Below are 17927 nucleotides of genomic sequence, written 5' to 3'. Positions count from 1 at the left end.
CAAGCCCTGGCTGCCACAATAAAACCTGTCTGGCAGGTGAGAAAGTAGTGCACAGGGTGCGCCTGTCTCTATGAGGAGAAGAATAAAGGATTGAGTGAATGATGGACGCTAGAGGTGGGAGGTGTTAAAGAGGGAGGGGGAAGGCAGTCAGACCTGTCACTGTTTGGATGAGGGTTGGTAACAAACTCAGAGTGGAGCAAGAAAGGGCCCGAGAAAGACAGAGAGAGGAGGTAATGTTTAATGTGGCACCAGCGTGCCTTGACCGCTGCTCCATGACTATATGAAAAAGTTGGACGTTGAGAAAAACCTCTGCCCACCTGCTGTGACCTCAACCTGCAACACTTTGTTGACCTGAGTCCGATGGCGAAGAATGACCCGGTAGGTTCCTATTTTGCGCCCCCCCTCTCTGTCTTAAAACAAAAACCCCTTCTCCCACATTTCTCCTCCAACTTTAACCCTCCTCTAATCAACAGTCATACTTTGGCTGTAATCAATACTCAGTTGTCCCTCAGCCTCTGAATGCCGCTCTTTGTTGTGTTTATCTGCTCTTCTGTTTGCTCTCTTTGACTTTCTGTGAGTTAAGTTGTTTTTAAAGCTGTGTGGCCCCCTCAGGCTTTGAGAGTGCTGATCATTGCTGAGATTACAGGGTGATATCAGGTGTTTTATTTGTTTTTCAATTTACCTACTAGACGAAGAAAAAGTATGTCTGTGTTTTAACGTTCTTCAGGGCAACACTTTACCCTCTTAAATAGTTGTATTTATGTAGTGTTTATATGTCTTTAAAGGCCAAAATTCAACTCTTTAGTGATTGCAACCGGCCTCAAGCACTATTTATGTGGTTAGTTGTGGTGGCAATAGTAAAATCAGAGCAAGACATACTGTCAGTTATTTTTTACAACTTTTGTCCTTACATTTAAAAAAAACAGGAAACAGCTTGTCCTTATTATCAATAAATAAGACTTATCTGGCAATACGTTTTGTATGGGGAGAAAAATGTAAACATAATGTATAGAAGTTGCTTAATGTTTGATAAAGTGTGAAAAATGTCCAGAAATAAGAAATAGATTAGAATAGATTTAAACAAGACCAAGCCCAACTGGTTTCAAAGTGCTTAAATGTGGTTAAAATGTTTAGCCAGTTTTTACTGCTACAAAGCGCATTAGTTCCTTTTTTTATTTAAAAACTGTAATTTTCAACATTTTAGTTAAAAGGTACAGGGTTTTTAACTGACCTCCAGATTCATTGTCAAATATTGTGTTAAGTTTCCAAAACTTACCAACTCTGTATCTAAAAGAGGAATATTTTAATTTGTCTTGGTTGTAAACACAAGAGAATCCTCTAGAGGTTTAGATATCTGACTTCTGTCTTTGTTTTACCATTTAGCTAGTACTGAGGTATTTATCTTGTATTTTTTTTCTGTAATTTTCCACAGTAATGACCAGCAGGTAAAAAGGTAACATGATCTGAGTATATTCTGTAAGGAAATACAATGAAACTGTTCCTCCCACTATTCCAGCTTGAGTAGTTTACTTCAATCAAGTGTGGTGTATTTTGCCTTTGGATGTATTTTGTAACTTGATCAGTGCATAATGCAAATGTTTCCACGAAACATCTTTTGTCTAACCATGCCCTCTTCAGGGCTAAATTGTTAGATTTATTCTTTTCACAGGGGATTTTTTTCCCTGAATGATGACGATGCGATCACAGAGATGAATGAAAGTGCAGCTACAGATACTGTGATTTAATGTTAGAAGCTGCTCTATATCTCAGTGTTTACACTTGTAGGGCAGATGTGAGGTCACTTCTCAAGGTGCTACTAATGAAGATAATCTCCCATGATTGTTTTATTGTAATGCTCTGAACATCTGATAATCTGTGAATCATGCGATCCTCATAAACACACAACAAAACCTTTCCTTCTGAGGTACTTAACCAAACCTGCTGATCTGCTTTCTGTACACTTGTAACAACTAAAGATATTATAATGAATTCTTCTAAGTTTGTTTCCTCGTGTACTTTCTGTAAATGCTCAAGGGGCACGAACATATGATCATGATCACGCCAATTTCAAACAAGTCTAGTCACATTCTAGAAATTTTAGTGTCCCTGCTTGAACCTTTTCACGTTACATGTCCTACAGCTCAGCAGAAGAGAGTACATAGTGTCACGCTTTGAGAATGCTGTATGTACAGGTGCATTTTATATAATTGTGGAAAAGTATTTTTTTGTAAATTAATCTAAAAGGTTAAAAAATTTGCTTTTTATGCTATTCTTGTTTTTGAGATCCAACTGTTTTTGATTTAAAAGGCAGTTAAAAAACGGTTTGTCTGTATTGAGACTATGAAGTTAGCTGCTGTTTGGCTTAACTTATTACAGTTTTAAAATATAAAAAAGCTAGCCTGGTTCTGTACAAAGTTACCAAATCCTAGACTATCTATACTCCATAGTTTACACCTTTTATCTGGGTTGTTATATCCCAATACAGGCACACTACTGCACTTATGTAGAACATTATAAATAAGGTAATACAGGCCCAGCACCACATTTAGTTCTTACTCTTAATCTCATAGTGGTCCTAGTGTTAGCCTTCATGTTTCTTTTATTGTTTCATAAAAGCACTAGCTGCCCTCTTTAACCTTTTCCCTTACCTAACCCACTACTATTACATAAAAATGAAACACTGATTAAATATATTTGTCATACTTTGCATTACCCCTGAAAACCAGGAATCATAAGGGCTGAGGAGGATAGTGAATTTAAAAAAAAAAAAAACAAAGAAATGTTCTGTGAATACCTGATGTTTGAGTAACTGCTGCATGGAAGTGTAACTTGCATTTTATTGAGTAGCCAGGTGTGGACTTCAGCATAGACTTGTCAGTAGTATGGGGATTGTGTGGAGGACAATGGGCTAGCTGGTCAATCCTAGCAACCAAAAACACAAATGACTGGCCTTTCCTTTTATTTTCTGTCCATCTTGTTGTCAAACCTATCTTCATAAAATACTATAGTGTCTTTCCATCCCATACTGTGTTAAATAAATTCAAAGAATCCAAAAAAGTTGGGACATTGTTTAAAATGTGAATTAAAAACATAACATAGTGATTTTCAAATTAGTTTCACCTATATTCAGTTAAATACAACACAAATACCTGATAGTCAATGTTCAAACCGACAAACTTCATTGCTTTTTTAAAAATATAAAAATATGAATTTGATGCCTGCAACATGTTTCATAAAAAGTTGGGATATGGGCTTGTTTACTTCTATGATACATCCCTTTTTCCCTGCGTAAACATCTGTGGACCAAGGACTCTTACTTATTCTAAGAATAATTGAAGTATTGAAAGTGAAAGTCTTTCCTGTCCTTGCTTGGTTTATATCTCAAGTTGCTCAAGAGTGCAAGGTTTTCACTGCTGTATTTTGCACTTCAAATTGTGCTGTCTATTTTCCATTGGAGACAGGTCTATTTTACTGTGAAGCCATGCTGTTGTAAATGTGCAGAATGTGGCTTGGCGGTGTCTCACTGAAATAAGCAGGGGCATCTCTGAAAAGACATCTGAATGGAAGCATATCTTGTTCCAAATCCTGCATTTACCTCTCAGTATTAATGTTGCCTGCACAGATGTGTTAGTTGCTGATGCCATGGGCACCAATACACCCAAACATCATCACAGGAGTGGCTTTTAAACTTTGCAAATATTTGGATGGTCCTTTCCTCTTAAACCCAGAGGTCTCGATGGCCCTTTTTTCTAAAAGCAATGTGAAATGTGGATTCATGAGGCCAAAGCAATATTTTCCACTTTAATGTCATCCATCTCAGATGGATCTAAAGAGGTCAGCTGTAATGTAAGGTGTTGTTGATATGTGACTTTCCCTTTGCCTTGGAGAGTCTTCCCTTATATTTGTAGATGCAGTGATGTGCTATTTAAACTGATAGGATGATCGCTTTTTTTAAGTGTTCACAAGCCCATGTTGTTATATCTCTCATAGAAAAATGACACCTGAGAGGTCGAAGGTCACAAGTATTCAGTGTTGGTCAGAGATTTCTGCAGATTCTTAGAATCTTTTGATCATGTTATGGACTGTAGATGGTGAAACCTCTAAATACCCTGCATCTTATTGCTGATTATACTCAATCTTCGTACTGTCACCTGTCACCTGCATCAAATTTAGAAGGTGTGTATATGTCTTAAAAGGCTTAGTTGATTATAAATGAATAAATTGTGGGGAAACAGGCAGTAGAGGGGGGAATCCAGGGTGTGAGGGGGAATCCACGAGGACGTGAGGGCTGAAGGCATGAGGCTTTGAGGGGAGGGGCTGGTGAGTGAATCCAGGGAGAGAGTGAGGCAGCGTGGCAGAGATTGGGCTTAGCACTGGCGGCTCGTGGAGGCACTGGAAGAGACGGAGGGAGAGCAGGATTAGTCACAGGTAGATACACGTAGTAGAAATCTCAAGTAATGACTCAAAGTAGCAATAAAGCACTAGGAGTTGGCCGATACCACAGGAGATGCAGGAATAATCTGGTGCTGGTGAGAGCTCAGAGCAGAGCTTAAGAGCTAGTGATGATTGCTGTGATGAGGATCAGGTGTGCAGGCGCTGGGAGAGCAAGTGCAGAGGAAGGCACCCAATCTCTGTGAAGAGAGAAACAGAACTCCACGCAGGAAGTAGTCACACAGGAAATTGTCAAAATAAAAGCAAAATACAGCGAACGCCACAGCTAGTTTATTTATCAGGCAATATTTAAATGTCTAGCAACTTTAAGAGCTTTATATAGTTGAAAAACAGAGCCAAAAAAGGTATTTAATACAAAATGTGTTGAAACAGAAGACCAGCAACCATTGATTTTACCACTTTACATTATTTAATGCTAAAACCACTCCTGCTTACAACTCAGTCCTCTTCATAGATTACTTTCTTCAACACAAATTATAAAAAAATAAGCATTTTTAAGTCACTTCATTGGTTGCACTCATGTATTTATGCAGAAACTAAAACCTGGCAGGTTATTTTCAAATAAACTCTTACCGAGAGATGTTTTATATTTATACTTTATATGACTGATGACTTACTTTCTACGTTACTTTCTGTCCTTCCTTCACAGAACGATTCCCCTCCTCCCTACTACCCCACTTCCATCCACACTCTTCCTCCCCTCAAGTCCTATGAGGAGGTGGTATATGGCGTTGGTCCAGGCTCGACACCCCTCAACCATCCGCGTTACGTCCCTCGCTATCCAGCACATGTAGTCACTCCCCAAGTCACAGTGGGAAGCACACGTGAGTGTGGCACAATCTTCTGCTGTTTTCCTGCATTTAAGAGTGGGAGGAAACAAATGAGATACTGTAAGGAATACTAATCCATGTTTGTGTGTTTATGTATTTTTATAGCACCCAGCAGAAAGAGGAGGAGGTGCTGCAACAATAATGCCCAGTGTTACGGAGGGTCGGGAGGAACCTTCCTGGTGCTCGGCCTGCTGGCTCTGGCCATCTGGCTTGGAAGTAAATTGTGTTTGTTTATACAGATCAATAGTCATCTATATTAATTTGATACCTGAATTTGTGTCCATTTATTTTAGCTGCTTTTAAGTATTCTTCACAATAATTGTTATGTTTGTGTAGTTTTAATGACACTTCTTCATCCCCAACTAAGTTATAAAAATGCTTTTAAAAGTAAATGAATGAATTTAATGAAGGTATGCAATGTTTCTATTTCAATTTTCTGTTAGCGTTTCCATAATTTAACAGTTCAAACATAGTTTTTTATTAGGATTACTTATTTTAGTAAATTTGAGGCTTTTTCAGTTTCAGCGTTAAAGTATCCATCCATCCATTTTCTATACCGCTTGTCCTGGTGCGGGGTTGGGGGGGGCCGGAGCCTATTCCAGTTGTCGATGGGCGAGAGAGGCAGGATACACCCTGGACTGGTCGCCAGTCAATTGCAGGGCTGACATATAGAGACAGATAACCAGGCACATTTTACGGTGCTCAGTTAACCTAATGAGCATGTTTTTTTAGTAGTGGGAGACAGCCGGAGTACCTGGAGAGAACCCACACATGCACTGGGAGAACATGCAAACTCTGCACAGAATATGCATGAGAATATTTTGAAGAATTTATTGACAAATTTCCTGTGAAACTCAGGGCAATGCAAATGACACAGGAAACATTCATATTTCCCCCCAGTTTCCCTCTTCTACCCCATTAACCAGCCAAAATGTTATCCTATAGACTGAAACTCTAACTACTGAAACACTCTCATTACTACCATCTCTATCCCCACAGTTCATTATGGCACCCGCTTGGCAACTGTAGTCATCTTCAGTGATGATGATGGCAATTTTAATAACCCTTCTGTGAATCAGCCCACACAAGAGTTTGACACCTGTCCCAACACTACTGAGATTTGTGATGGGATAAGAGACTGCACCCTTGGCACTGATGAAACAAACTGTGGTAAGTATACTGTAGTGCCCCCCCAAAGTGTAGTATTTTAAAAGCACACCTTTTCCAAATATCCTAATTTTATTTTAATGTCCCTTTGTACACAGAAAGAAAATTATTTCACAAAAAACAAAAGCTACCAGGGTCAAAATTATTAGGCTCCTGAGACTTGTCTCCTGAGGGATCCCCACCCATTCTTCATTGGTTAATCTCTCGGGCTCCTCCAGATTCGATGGTCTTCTGGCATGGACCTTTTTCTTAAGTTGTCCCCACAGATTTTTAATGGGATTCTTGACAGGGCTTTGTGCAGGCCAGTCAAAAATGTTCAATTTGGTCTTCTGGAGCCACATATGCTTTGGGTTGTTTTCATGTTTGAAGACAAAGCGACACCCTAGACCCAGTTTTGACTGCTTGGGGTTTTCTTTCAAATCTGGAAGGACATGCTTCCAGTATGTAAAATCTTTCCATAGGTTGTCCCAGGCATACTTCAGTCTGGCTTGAAAGGTGTTTTCTTCTGCAGAAGTGGATATTTTCTTGGTCTTCAACCTCATAGTCCATTCCTGTGCAGGGCTCTAGTGATTTTCTTCTTTGAGACTATGATTTCTGACTTGGCTAAGTCATTCAGTAGTGTCTCTTAAGTTCTTCTGAGGTCTTTAGACACATCTATCACTCGTTTTCTTTCCAGAGTCTTTGAATTCTTTCTCCTCCTACCGCTTCCAGACTTGTTGTTTATTGTGTGGCTCTCTTTGACTTTATTCGTTATACTTCTCTCTCCAGTTCCTGACACTTTGAAACCCTGTGATAACTTTGTATATCCTTCTACTGCTCATCAACAATTCTTTTACTCAAGTCTAAACTGTCTTCTTTTGTTTTTGGAATTATGCTTTCTCAAGTGACAGCTCAAACCCTTACTGAAGTTATTATACCGTGTGTAAATTGGAAGATAACCCTCAGGTTGACTTTTATTTTATAAGCTTTGAGCATGACAAAGTGAAAGCACATCATTACATGACAGTGGTTTGTGCTATTGATCAACAAAAATGTCATTTCTAAAGGGGGATAATAATTTTGACACTGGTAGTTTTTGGGTTACGCGAACTATTTTTTTTCTATGGAAAGTAGAATAATGTAAGCTCTCAAAAAAACTAGGATGTTTGGAAAAGGTGGGTTAAAAATTCCTTATTCTAATGGTACTTGGGCCTAAAATGAATTTTCGTAGGGGTTCTGGTAATTTCGTCCTCGTCTGTTGTAAATGGGGATAATATTCTGTAGAATACCCAACTTGATCTAAGAATAAGCCTTAATCTACACCAGTTTTCTTATAATCAGCATTTTATTTAAGAAATGGTTTTAAGAATGTTCTGTGAAATCATGGAAAAAGAACACAGCTGCACACAATAGTATGCTTGAAATTCCTACATTTTGCATGTAGAGGAATAATTTATTTCCTGCTTGATTTTTACTTTCACTGCATTACAAAAGCAACAGTATTCAGCCTTAAGACTCCACATTATTGTGTGAAGCATAGCCATTTGAAACACCATTATCTTTGTTTTTTTTTTTTTTTTACATTCTAATGTCTCCCCCTCTGTCTCCCACAGTGAGGTTTGCCGAGGATGGCAGGCTGGAGGTCAAGACGTCTCAAGATGGTCGCTTCTTACCAGTGTGCTACAGCAGTTGGAACCAGAACCAGGCTAACCAGACCTGCGCTCAGCTTGGATTTAGAAAGTAAGCCAACAATTTCACTCATAATAATAATAATAAAAACAACAATAATAATACAAATAATAATAATAAGAGGACAAATAGCGGCACTTATCAAAACCAACAGCAGACGTCTGACCTTAAAAACTGATTCAGTTTATCCTTGAATCAGAAGGGACATTCAGGCAAAGTTAGAAGAAAATCCCCCAAAGCGTTCTTGAGATATCATATTCACCGGAATGACCCTGAAGGATGGACACACGATCGGACAACCCAAAAACACAATGCCTCTGGCCTCGGTTATCACCAGCAAGCTGGCACAGAAATGATGACATACCTGGTAATAAATTCTAAAGAAAAACTGGCAATCCCACTCATAGCTAACTTGATCTGAGGAATGCTGAATGGCACCTAAGCTGAAGTCTTGAAAAATGAATTCTGAATCTTAAAACCCATTCACAACAGAATATTTGTAACCGTTCCCCATTATCATTCAGAGCTAGCTTGGGGTGATTTAGCAAGCCATTTTGCCAGACCCTCTTTCAACATTAGCTACTAACATGTGGTTTTTTATCTCCGACCTGTAATTTACCCACTGAGATCCATCTCAATTTCTCCCCACCTGCAGCTCTGTGTTTGGGGTTGAATTGATTCTCCACAGGTTTCTCCAGAGGGCGTCTCAGTGTGTCAGAACCAGAGTGATGAGTTTTCAGACCCAGTCAGTATGTGAAGTCGATTTTTTTCTTTGTTCTGAGCTGCCCTTTCCTTTATCTCCAGCTTCTATTCCACAAAAGAGGCAACAAGCTTAGAGTCCAGAGGTCTGACAGTGACCAGCAAACCATCTGCTCCAATCCAGGGTCGGGTAGAAATCAGGTATGCAATCAGGTTTCATTTGCAGTTCAGGCTTTATCTGTGGTATTTAAATGTTAGTTTATTAGGAATCATTCCAGTATCTGTGAAGGGAATCCAAATGTATGACCTCTATGAGCTTATAATACAATATACAAGCAAATCAATGCAAATTGTTTTTCTTTCGTAAATTGACATGGTTTTTTTCATTGTGCAGTCCTTCCTGTCCAGACAACAAGGTTGTCTCCCTGCAGTGCACTGGTAAGCAGCCTCCATCTGTTCATAGAGTCATGTGCTGCACACAGACAAACACACAATCTGTCTTCCTCTGTTTTACACACAGAATGCATATAGCTCATCTAGCTATTACAATTCATATCACTTGACAATACTGTAGCACAGTGTTTGGAAATCAGTTCATTGATCTTAAATCAGAATCAAATTCAGGAAACCTTTCAATAGTTCATATCACAGTTAAGGTGAGAAATGAATGGCATATTTTTACTATATAACATACAGTATAATTAAGCAGTAACATTAAGCTATTGTTGCAAAAAGCCCTAAGTTTTTTGCAACATGCCCACTTGGGACTGTTAGCAAAAGCTGAGGAATCTCCGTTAGAGCCAATTTTAAAATACTTATTTCCACAGAACAAATAAATGTGTTTCCAGCTAGGGACAAATAAGAGTCTGAGTACCTAATTTCTTTATTGGTAAACACTGAACAAGGTGGATTTTTATAGGTCACATAGTTTACCCCTTTAAGACAAGTTTATATTGGTCTCAGAGGTCCCCAAAACATGCCTGTGAAACTTGTTTCTGTTAAAAAAAAAAACGAAAAAAAAAACACCAAAACAATTTGGATCCTTACATGTCTAAAAACCCCTCTGTTTCAGCCCTGCTCAGAGTGAGCTGTGTCTGTGTCTGTAATTTTAAATGTTAATGAGCTGTCTGACTCCGCCCCTCTTAGGACATGGATGTGGCTTAATGGATGTGGCTCTCCTGATCCTCCTCTCACCTGGCAGCTGAGAGGTAGATCAGAAGAGGGGGGTGGAACTTTCTTCCAGGCAGGGAGGGCCAACCCAACCTGGGGGCGGGGCTAACTCCCCAAATTACATCATAAGGGGAAAATCTGAGAATGACTGGGGGTCTGATTCTCAGGGGGATTGTGGACAAGCCAGGGGCACACATTTTTGTATAATATGTGACCTTTAAATAAATCATCTGTTTTGATTTGAAGGCTGAGAAATGTTGTGACATTTGCATAATCAGAGGCAATCTTCTCCAATATGGTTACTACCGCTGTTTGGCTTCAAAACCCCTTTTAGAAACCACTGGGTGATGTCATGGGAACTACATTGTTTTGCGATGAGTTTATACAACATCACCACATTATTTAAGCTTTGCTACAATACCTGCTGCTGTAACCATCCTTTTAGGAGTATTGTTACATTTAGACTCCCTCAGCAATCTGCTTCACATTTTCTACACTGTAAACCCTGATAGCTATCCAGACCCACACAAATTAAGTTAACACAACTTGATAATCAAGTAAATGTGCTTATTACTAGGTTTAATCAATTAATGTTTGCAGGATGAAGGAAACCATTTTACTGTTGGTTTAAGTAAAGTCACCTTGAAGTAAACAAGTATCATCTAAGGGCTGGGCTGCTAGTTTGCTGATTCAAACACCTGTCCAGTAGGTGGCAGTAACCAGGTTAAAGCAACACTTAAATCGGCAGAGAAACTAGAAGAAATTCAAGCTGTGTGCATATGTGCTTGAGACAAGTTTGTTCTTGTTCCAATGTCCAATATACTGTAGCTTGGAATTAAATCTCGTCAAGAATACTATCTCTTTTTAAAGAGTTCCCTACCTCATCTGACAGAAACACTGTTACATCCTATAGGCATAAAGCATAACAAAATAACAAAAAAACATGTATTATGAAAATAAAAAACAAATCACAAAATAGTTTTGTATGAAGAAGCTTAAACATTCAAAACATCCCCATCCAGATGTACTGGCATCTCTATAATATGTAAAGATGGTTTTAAGACCTTGTGTTTTGCACTTCGCCTCACATTGATTTCAATTCTCAGACTGCGGAGTGCAGCAGTCCACAGCCCGGATCATTGGGGGCTCAGTTGCCAGATCTGGTCAGTGGCCTTGGCAGTTGTCGCTTCACGACAGAGGATCTCACATCTGTGGAGCAGTCCTGATCTCCAAGGACTTTGTGCTGACCGCTGCCCACTGCTTCCTAAGGTGACTGGTACAGAAAATGTAGCCTTGTTGTCTGTTCATTAAATATAGAAAATTCCTATTTTCTAGAATTAAATGATCTGTTTTTGCAGCTAAAAACATTGTTTTTCAGCTGCTGTCTTCAAATGATACCTTTCTATTATAATAAAGACTATACACTATTCTAATAAGGACCAGGGTTAATCACAATGAGCACAGCTAGCAGTGTTCTGCCCTGTTACAGTGGCAACATAAACCTTCCCTTTAGTGCAGGACTGCCAAGCAGACCAGACTCATGTTGACAGCCCTCTGCTGAAGCTGTGCTGAGGTTGGAAAAGGATAGAAGGAGAGGAGGGGTTGGGATAAAATACAGGAAGAGGAGAGGGACAAGAGAAACAACAACATACCAAATGAAAGACAAATTTATGGCAGTTGTGACCATAAAATTATTTTCCATTTTATTAGAAATTGCTTCAACTTTATTGACCGAAACCAAAGATTAATGTTTAGTAAACTGAAAATATATTTGCCTGTTTCAAGTCAGTTTGTCTTTATTGAACAATCTTCTCCATATTACAGAAATAACCTCTCACCACGAGACTTTGAGGTGTATGGTGGAGCGGTTTCTCTGGACTCACTGCCAGCGCCGTACAAGGTGGAGAAGATAATCCTCAACCACAACTACAACAGCACCACCAATGACAACGACATTGCTCTCCTTAAACTCACATCACCTGTTGTCTTTGATGGTCAGTCATATCTTCAGTAGTTTAATATACCATTTAACATATTTTCTTATTTGAGGCTTGGATCACCCTTATGCCTAATCAGGTATAAAATGTAAATATTTCACCCTGTATGGAGTTGTCCTTGACTTTGAAACACACTGTATACAGATGGCTTTGTATCATCTACAATGCAAAACCACCACAAACAACAAGATTGAGAGTGTTTATGAAGCTATATTTAATTCCTGTAAACACTGCCAGGGGGTAGGTGTCAGATGAGTTGATTAAAACCAGAACGCCTTTAATTTTACACCGAAAATATTCACATTGAATGATAAATGTGACTGTTAGAGAAAGCAGGATGAGATTTTTGCCCTGATATCTACTTACACATGAATACGACAAGATCAGGAGAGAGACAAGATATTCCTTTTTGCTCACAAGGGGTGTAAAAATCGTCACAAACCAAAAGTTTCTCTCAGGACCTTTAAAATAAGACATCTGTAGATATCTGATATATGACAGTTTTTTTATTGTACTTATCCAAATACTGTTCTCAACTTAACATCTAACAAGATGTAGTGTTTAAAGGTCATAACACACCTTTCTTATGATATAAATATCTTAACATTCATGAATAATTATTGTGTCAAGGTGCCAAACAATCTGAGGTCTGTGACTGCTCCCTAACTCTCCTTTACTTGCTGTTCAGCCTGAGCTTTTAGTCTGTGCTGACTTCACAGTCGTCCTTGCAATCTGATTACCCAGTGTGCATGTATTTGCCTGCATCTGTCTGAAGTAATTCTATTCTTTCACATTGTTTGAAATGTCTTTTTTTTTTGTTATCCAGATAAAGTGCAGCCAGCTTGTCTGCCAGCTTCGAATTTGGATCTTGCACATAGGACCGAATGCTGGACCTCAGGCTTCGGCACAACTGATGAGAATACAGGTAGGCTGGGATATGGAGCCACATACAGAAGTCTGTAACATGCAGGGATGTGAACCCTCCAGATTCATTCAGAAACTTTTCATGGGCACTGTATTTTACTCTGATACATTATTAGCACAGGCAACAATGTTGATCCCTTTTCAATTAGCGCCAAATTTCCATGTGTCTAGGACTGTAACCAACTTTGATGTCAGTGAGGTTCAGAGGTCCTGCTTTTTTGTTCTTTGCTAATCACATCTCTGAACAATTCTTGTGTCTCATTTATCTTAGGCCAAGTATTCATTCTCAACAATACAAACTCATTTAAGTTGCCTGTTTTGGGTTTCTACTTGTAGATCTTGTAGGTGTATGCTTTTCTTGACCAAGTCCTGTTTCAAAACACAGAATACAGCATTTTTAGAGGTACCGTATGGTTTTACGGCTTACTTATTATTGTTTGAATACTACCCAGGGCTGTTTCTAGCCATTTTGGTGCTCTAGGCGAACTTAAAATTTAGTGCCCCCCCCCCCAAACACCCCCACACCCTGGCCAAATGTGTGGTTAAAGATGCATATATATTTAAAAATGCAGAAATATTAATTGTAAGGTTTTTATTTATTCTGTAGCATGTGCTTCAAAGTAAAAAACAACAACAAAAAACATCTGATTTGGGGGTTTTGGCAACAAGATTGGGTCAATCTGTTTATCAAAACCCAAGACAGGTTTTTTTATATTCATCAGTCAGAGATAATGTACTTATACCAGAGTTAAAGACTTCATGTTTTGAGAAAAAATTAGGGGCAGAGACCCCACAAGCCCCCCCATAGCTCCACCTCTGACTGATAGACTTATCCACCACAAAGGATTTACACATCATATCAGTACGGTGCCAGAAACGTAGGGTTATAAACATACAGTATTAGGAAATAGTTACTTACAGACATATTTCAAGAGCACTTGCAGCAGTTTTTAACAGGGATTATTCTGTTAGCTCCACTAAAAGAACAAAGTTAGAGAGTTGTGTTGGGATCAGGTCTGAATTAAATTTTTTCTTGCACAAAAACTGTTTAAATTAGTAAACAAGGCACAGTCTAATTTCTTTAATGTGAACTGAAGCTTTAACGCTCCTCATAGCGCTGCAGACCTATGAGCGTCTCCACTGCTCTGATGCGCATCATGACGCAAAGGAAGAGACTGGCACAGAGACACTGAGCCAACATTCTGTTATTTGAGGAAAAATCTATTCTATCCATAAAAATTGGCCTCTTTTCATAAAGTGTTTAATTTACAGACAAGGACAGGGACGGAGAGGGGCAAATAGAGTAAAAACGAACTCTCAGAGAGAGCTGACGGAGCGCTGCGCTTTTTGGCACTTGCGAACAATGACAGCTTAAAAAACAAAGGATGTCTACATAAAGTCTGTAAATATGACCCTGACGTTACTCTTATTAATATAACCAGGGTTAAATTAGTCCAGGCTTCCAGCTGTTATAGTCGATGTTTTTTGAGCGTTATGGCTGATGAGGATGTGTAAGTGTTATCTTTAATGCTCTATTCAGTGAGAAAACTGAGTAGAACAGTGAAAAAGCATTATTTGTCAAGGGCAGTGCTTAAGTGAGGGTAATATTATAATTTCTTAAACTGAATGCAGCTTCTGTCTTTCTGTATTTTATGTGGATGGTCAGACTTTAGGAGGAATTGGACGCACATGTTGCGAGTGCAGTTGGGATGACACACACTGCACGCGCAGGTGTAAATGGTCAGGAAATCAGGGGGGATGGGCAGGTAGGGTGTTAGCTGTCCGACGCAGGGGTCTATCTCCACATGCTGTCCGTTCAGCGCTGTTTGAACGAGGAAAAAGAAAACTTATTTTCTCTAAACGTCTTGCTCGGCTCCCAGTGTGCGTGTGCCGGGGGTGCGTATGGAGAGAGAGAGAGAGAGAGAGAGAGAGAGTGGCGGAGATGAGGCTAGACTGTTTCACAAACGAGGGGCACAGAGGTTACAGGTGTGCAGGAGATGATGATCCGTTACATTGGTGGAACTATTCAAAATGTACAGGTCTCATGACGGCGCCCCCGTCAGCATGGCGCCCTAGGCTACCGCCTATATCGCCTATGCCCAGAAACGGCCCTGATACTACCCACTGGTATATTTAGAGCTATTTTTTAACCAAGAGTACTTCAAAAAAGAAAATGCTTGTGTTTAACCCTTAAAAAAACTTTATTTATGAAAAGCATCCAGACTGTGATCAGGGTCACTCCAAAAATCTAATTTGCCGATTACTCCCTCCCCAGTGGGGTGGAGACACGTTGAGGCAAAGCATTGGCTTCACTACGTGTGAAAGTCATTGCAGAGAGTTAATACTCCTCTATTTCTCTCTGCATTGTGAGTATCCTCGCTCCTTGGCTGTCTTTCTCTCTGTTGCGCTCCAACTCGTCTCCTTGACCTGGCGTGTGTCTTTCAAACTCTATAAATTCCAAAACTTTAAAGTTACTCATGTCCGCCATCTCCTGGTGTAAAGTGGTAACAGCGCAGACCTCTGCCATTAGCCCTGTCTCCCAATAGTAAAGAATACTTTAAAAAATTCCTGGATCCAGATGCTGATCCAGATCACTCCCAAAATCTAATCAGTTCTTCCTTATGCCATTTGTGACATTTCCTGAAAATTTCATAAAAATCCGTCTATGACTTTTTGAGAGATGTGCTAACAAACAAACAATCAAACAAACAAACAAACAAACAAACAAACCCACCCGATCACATAACCTCCTTGGCAGAGGTAATTATATAAATTTAGAGCACACATTCATACTTCATTCCAAAACTTGGACTTTCTTTGTTTGTAAGGAAATCATAACTCATTAAACTAAAGAATAAGATCATGAATGCTTAAAATTTTGCGTCACAGATCTCACACCCAAATTGTTCCCAGCTCAAAGGCGGGATTTCATGAGGTAAGCAAGAATGCAGCTGGACCAGACATGCAGCTCTGCAGAGTGAGGGCAGTCAGGGAGTAGATAAAGAGTAACAAAATAGTGATCATGTAGGCCTGTGAGGCCAGTATAAAGCCTGGACCCCTTAAGGGAACATATCTTGTCTGAACTAAAACACCATAGAAATATGAACTGAATACCTGAGGGCATGTACCAAATAAATGTTGAGAAAGGACTGTTGCTGAAAGATTTCAGAGCTCTCTTAGCAAAATAAATGAATGTAACCTTTTCTCTGATAAAGGCGGTGTCTCCAGGGATCTGATGGAGGTGAATGTATACATCATTGCTACACCGGTGTGTAACAACCGCCGTGTGTACAGGGGTGCTGTTACCAATAACATGATCTGTGCAGGGGACCTGAATGGAGGTCGTGACTCTTGTCAGGTGAGCAGCCCGATCAAAAACACAGGTTCATGTTAATTATGTGTCCCAGTGGTGCATATTTGAGTATTTATGTTGTGTATTTTCTAGGGTGACAGCGGGGGACCTCTGATGTGTCAAATTGGGGAGCGTTGGCATCTGGTGGGGATCACCAGCTGGGGACAGGGCTGTGGTAGAGTAAACAGGCCAGGTGTTTACACCAGAGTCACAAGTATGCTTCCCTGGATCTACAGCACTATGCAGGTAAGTATTGATGGGGGAAAATAAATGATTATAGTTGGAGAACACTACATTCTGTTTTATTTGTGCAGCACTTTTCATGTAGGTTTAACTGCTTTACAGTGAAACTAAGAGAAAAAAGAAGTTTGTTCAAGGACCAGTCAAAAAAGGGATTTGTAATACAGAAATGTCAGCCCTCTGGAAAATTAATGTGTGCACTCAGTGCTTGACTGGGGCTCCTTTTGCATGATTTACTACATTAATGCAACGTGGTATGGAGCTGATCAATCTGCAGAGAGAATAAAGGCTAATAACTGACATGAAATTAGACTTTAACACAGTATGCTATACTTTGAGATGATAAATTTTTATTTTGTGAGAGTTAAACCATCATCAAGATTAAAACAAAAAACCTTTGTATAATGTCTGCTTATATGTTATTTATGTAGAATACAAGCTTAACCTTTTAAATTAAGACACAGGAAAGAACCTTTTTCACACAAACATGAGACCATGGCAGATACACACATGCCCATACACCAACAAGGATGCATTCACTGCCAAAGGCATGAGAGAAAATCAAAGTTTTAGGACTGCGAACATCAGGCTTTAGCAGACAACACATCAACGGACAGTTTGTTGCAGAAAAAATATATCAAAGTGACCAAACACACCCTTACCTGATTTATTTTATTTCTAACTTTAACTCTTTCTGTGTGTCTTACAGCAAGAGAAACCATGATGGCTAAGGCCGCTGGTCGTCTACCTTTCCTCTTCATCAATGAGCCTGCACTGTGAAGCCGTCTCTGAGAGGCGGATGGATTTACACTCAGAAGAAGGAAGGAAGTGATGATTAAAAGTTACATGATGGCATCAAGGAGCTAAAGCACAACAGAATACACAACTTAAACACAGGACTTGTGTTCTGTGTCATATAATATATCCATCCACTGTTTAACACATTAACCTAAAACGCAATGCACTGGCTTCACTCTTGCAGTTTTGATTTAATTCTCTCTGTTTTTGGTGTCTCAATCACACAATTGACTCATGCTTTGCATTTTAAGAAAGCTTAAAGGATGGCTGGCCCTTCTCTCATATGATCTGTGCTGATGAAACGATGACTCTCTATAACAATTGTGGAGGTGTGCTTTTTCTTCTCAGGGACACATCTTTTAAACACAGACTTTTTGTTTACCATGTAAGGACACTTTATGTGTTCACTTTGATGAAGGAAAGCAGTGGCACCCTGTCTGTGTGCCTGAACCCCTGCTTTTATGCACACTGTGAATTTTTGCTTACATTGTGCGTCTTTATCTATGTGTGTTGAAGTTCTCTGATCATATTTATGCACAATGGCTGTGTTGACTAACAGTTTTCTGTTTGTGTAATGAGTGGGATCACTGTGTATACATGAAATAAAGATGAAGGAATATCCTTAATATG

The 17927-nt window shown here is 39.4% G+C and overlaps 1 protein-coding gene across 1 annotated transcript; it reads left to right on the top strand.

Annotated features, from left to right (window-relative positions):
* The first annotated feature begins 184 nt into the window (after positions 1 to 184).
* On the top strand, positions 185 to 17906 carry tmprss13a (transmembrane serine protease 13a). Its single transcript, XM_041810007.1, has 13 exons — positions 185 to 378; positions 5102 to 5276; positions 5388 to 5498; positions 6282 to 6452; positions 8042 to 8168; positions 8922 to 9017; positions 9211 to 9254; positions 11093 to 11255; positions 11811 to 11980; positions 12810 to 12908; positions 16123 to 16265; positions 16353 to 16505; positions 17209 to 17906. The coding sequence occupies exons 1-13, from the start codon at positions 361 to 363 to the stop codon at positions 17221 to 17223; spliced, it is 1485 nt and encodes a 494-aa protein (XP_041665941.1). The 5' UTR covers positions 185 to 360; the 3' UTR covers positions 17224 to 17906.
* Positions 17907 to 17927: the final 21 nt, after the last annotated feature.

This window comes from Cheilinus undulatus, linkage group 2 (genome assembly GCF_018320785.1).
Source record: "Cheilinus undulatus linkage group 2, ASM1832078v1, whole genome shotgun sequence".
Lineage (NCBI taxonomy): Eukaryota > Metazoa > Chordata > Actinopteri > Labriformes > Labridae > Cheilinus > Cheilinus undulatus.
The sequence above is the reverse complement of the archived record's forward strand: the minus strand, read 5'-3'. Positions and strand labels throughout refer to the sequence as shown.

Excerpts from the sequence above, each read along its gene's own strand:
- tmprss13a (XM_041810007.1), top strand. Across the intron at positions 8,169-8,921 it reads GCTCAGCTTGGATTTAGAAA|CTTCTATTCCACAAAAGAGG; the intron begins GTAAGCCAACAA and ends CTTTATCTCCAG. Across the intron at positions 9,018-9,210 it reads CAGGGTCGGGTAGAAATCAG|TCCTTCCTGTCCAGACAACA; the intron begins GTATGCAATCAG and ends TTCATTGTGCAG.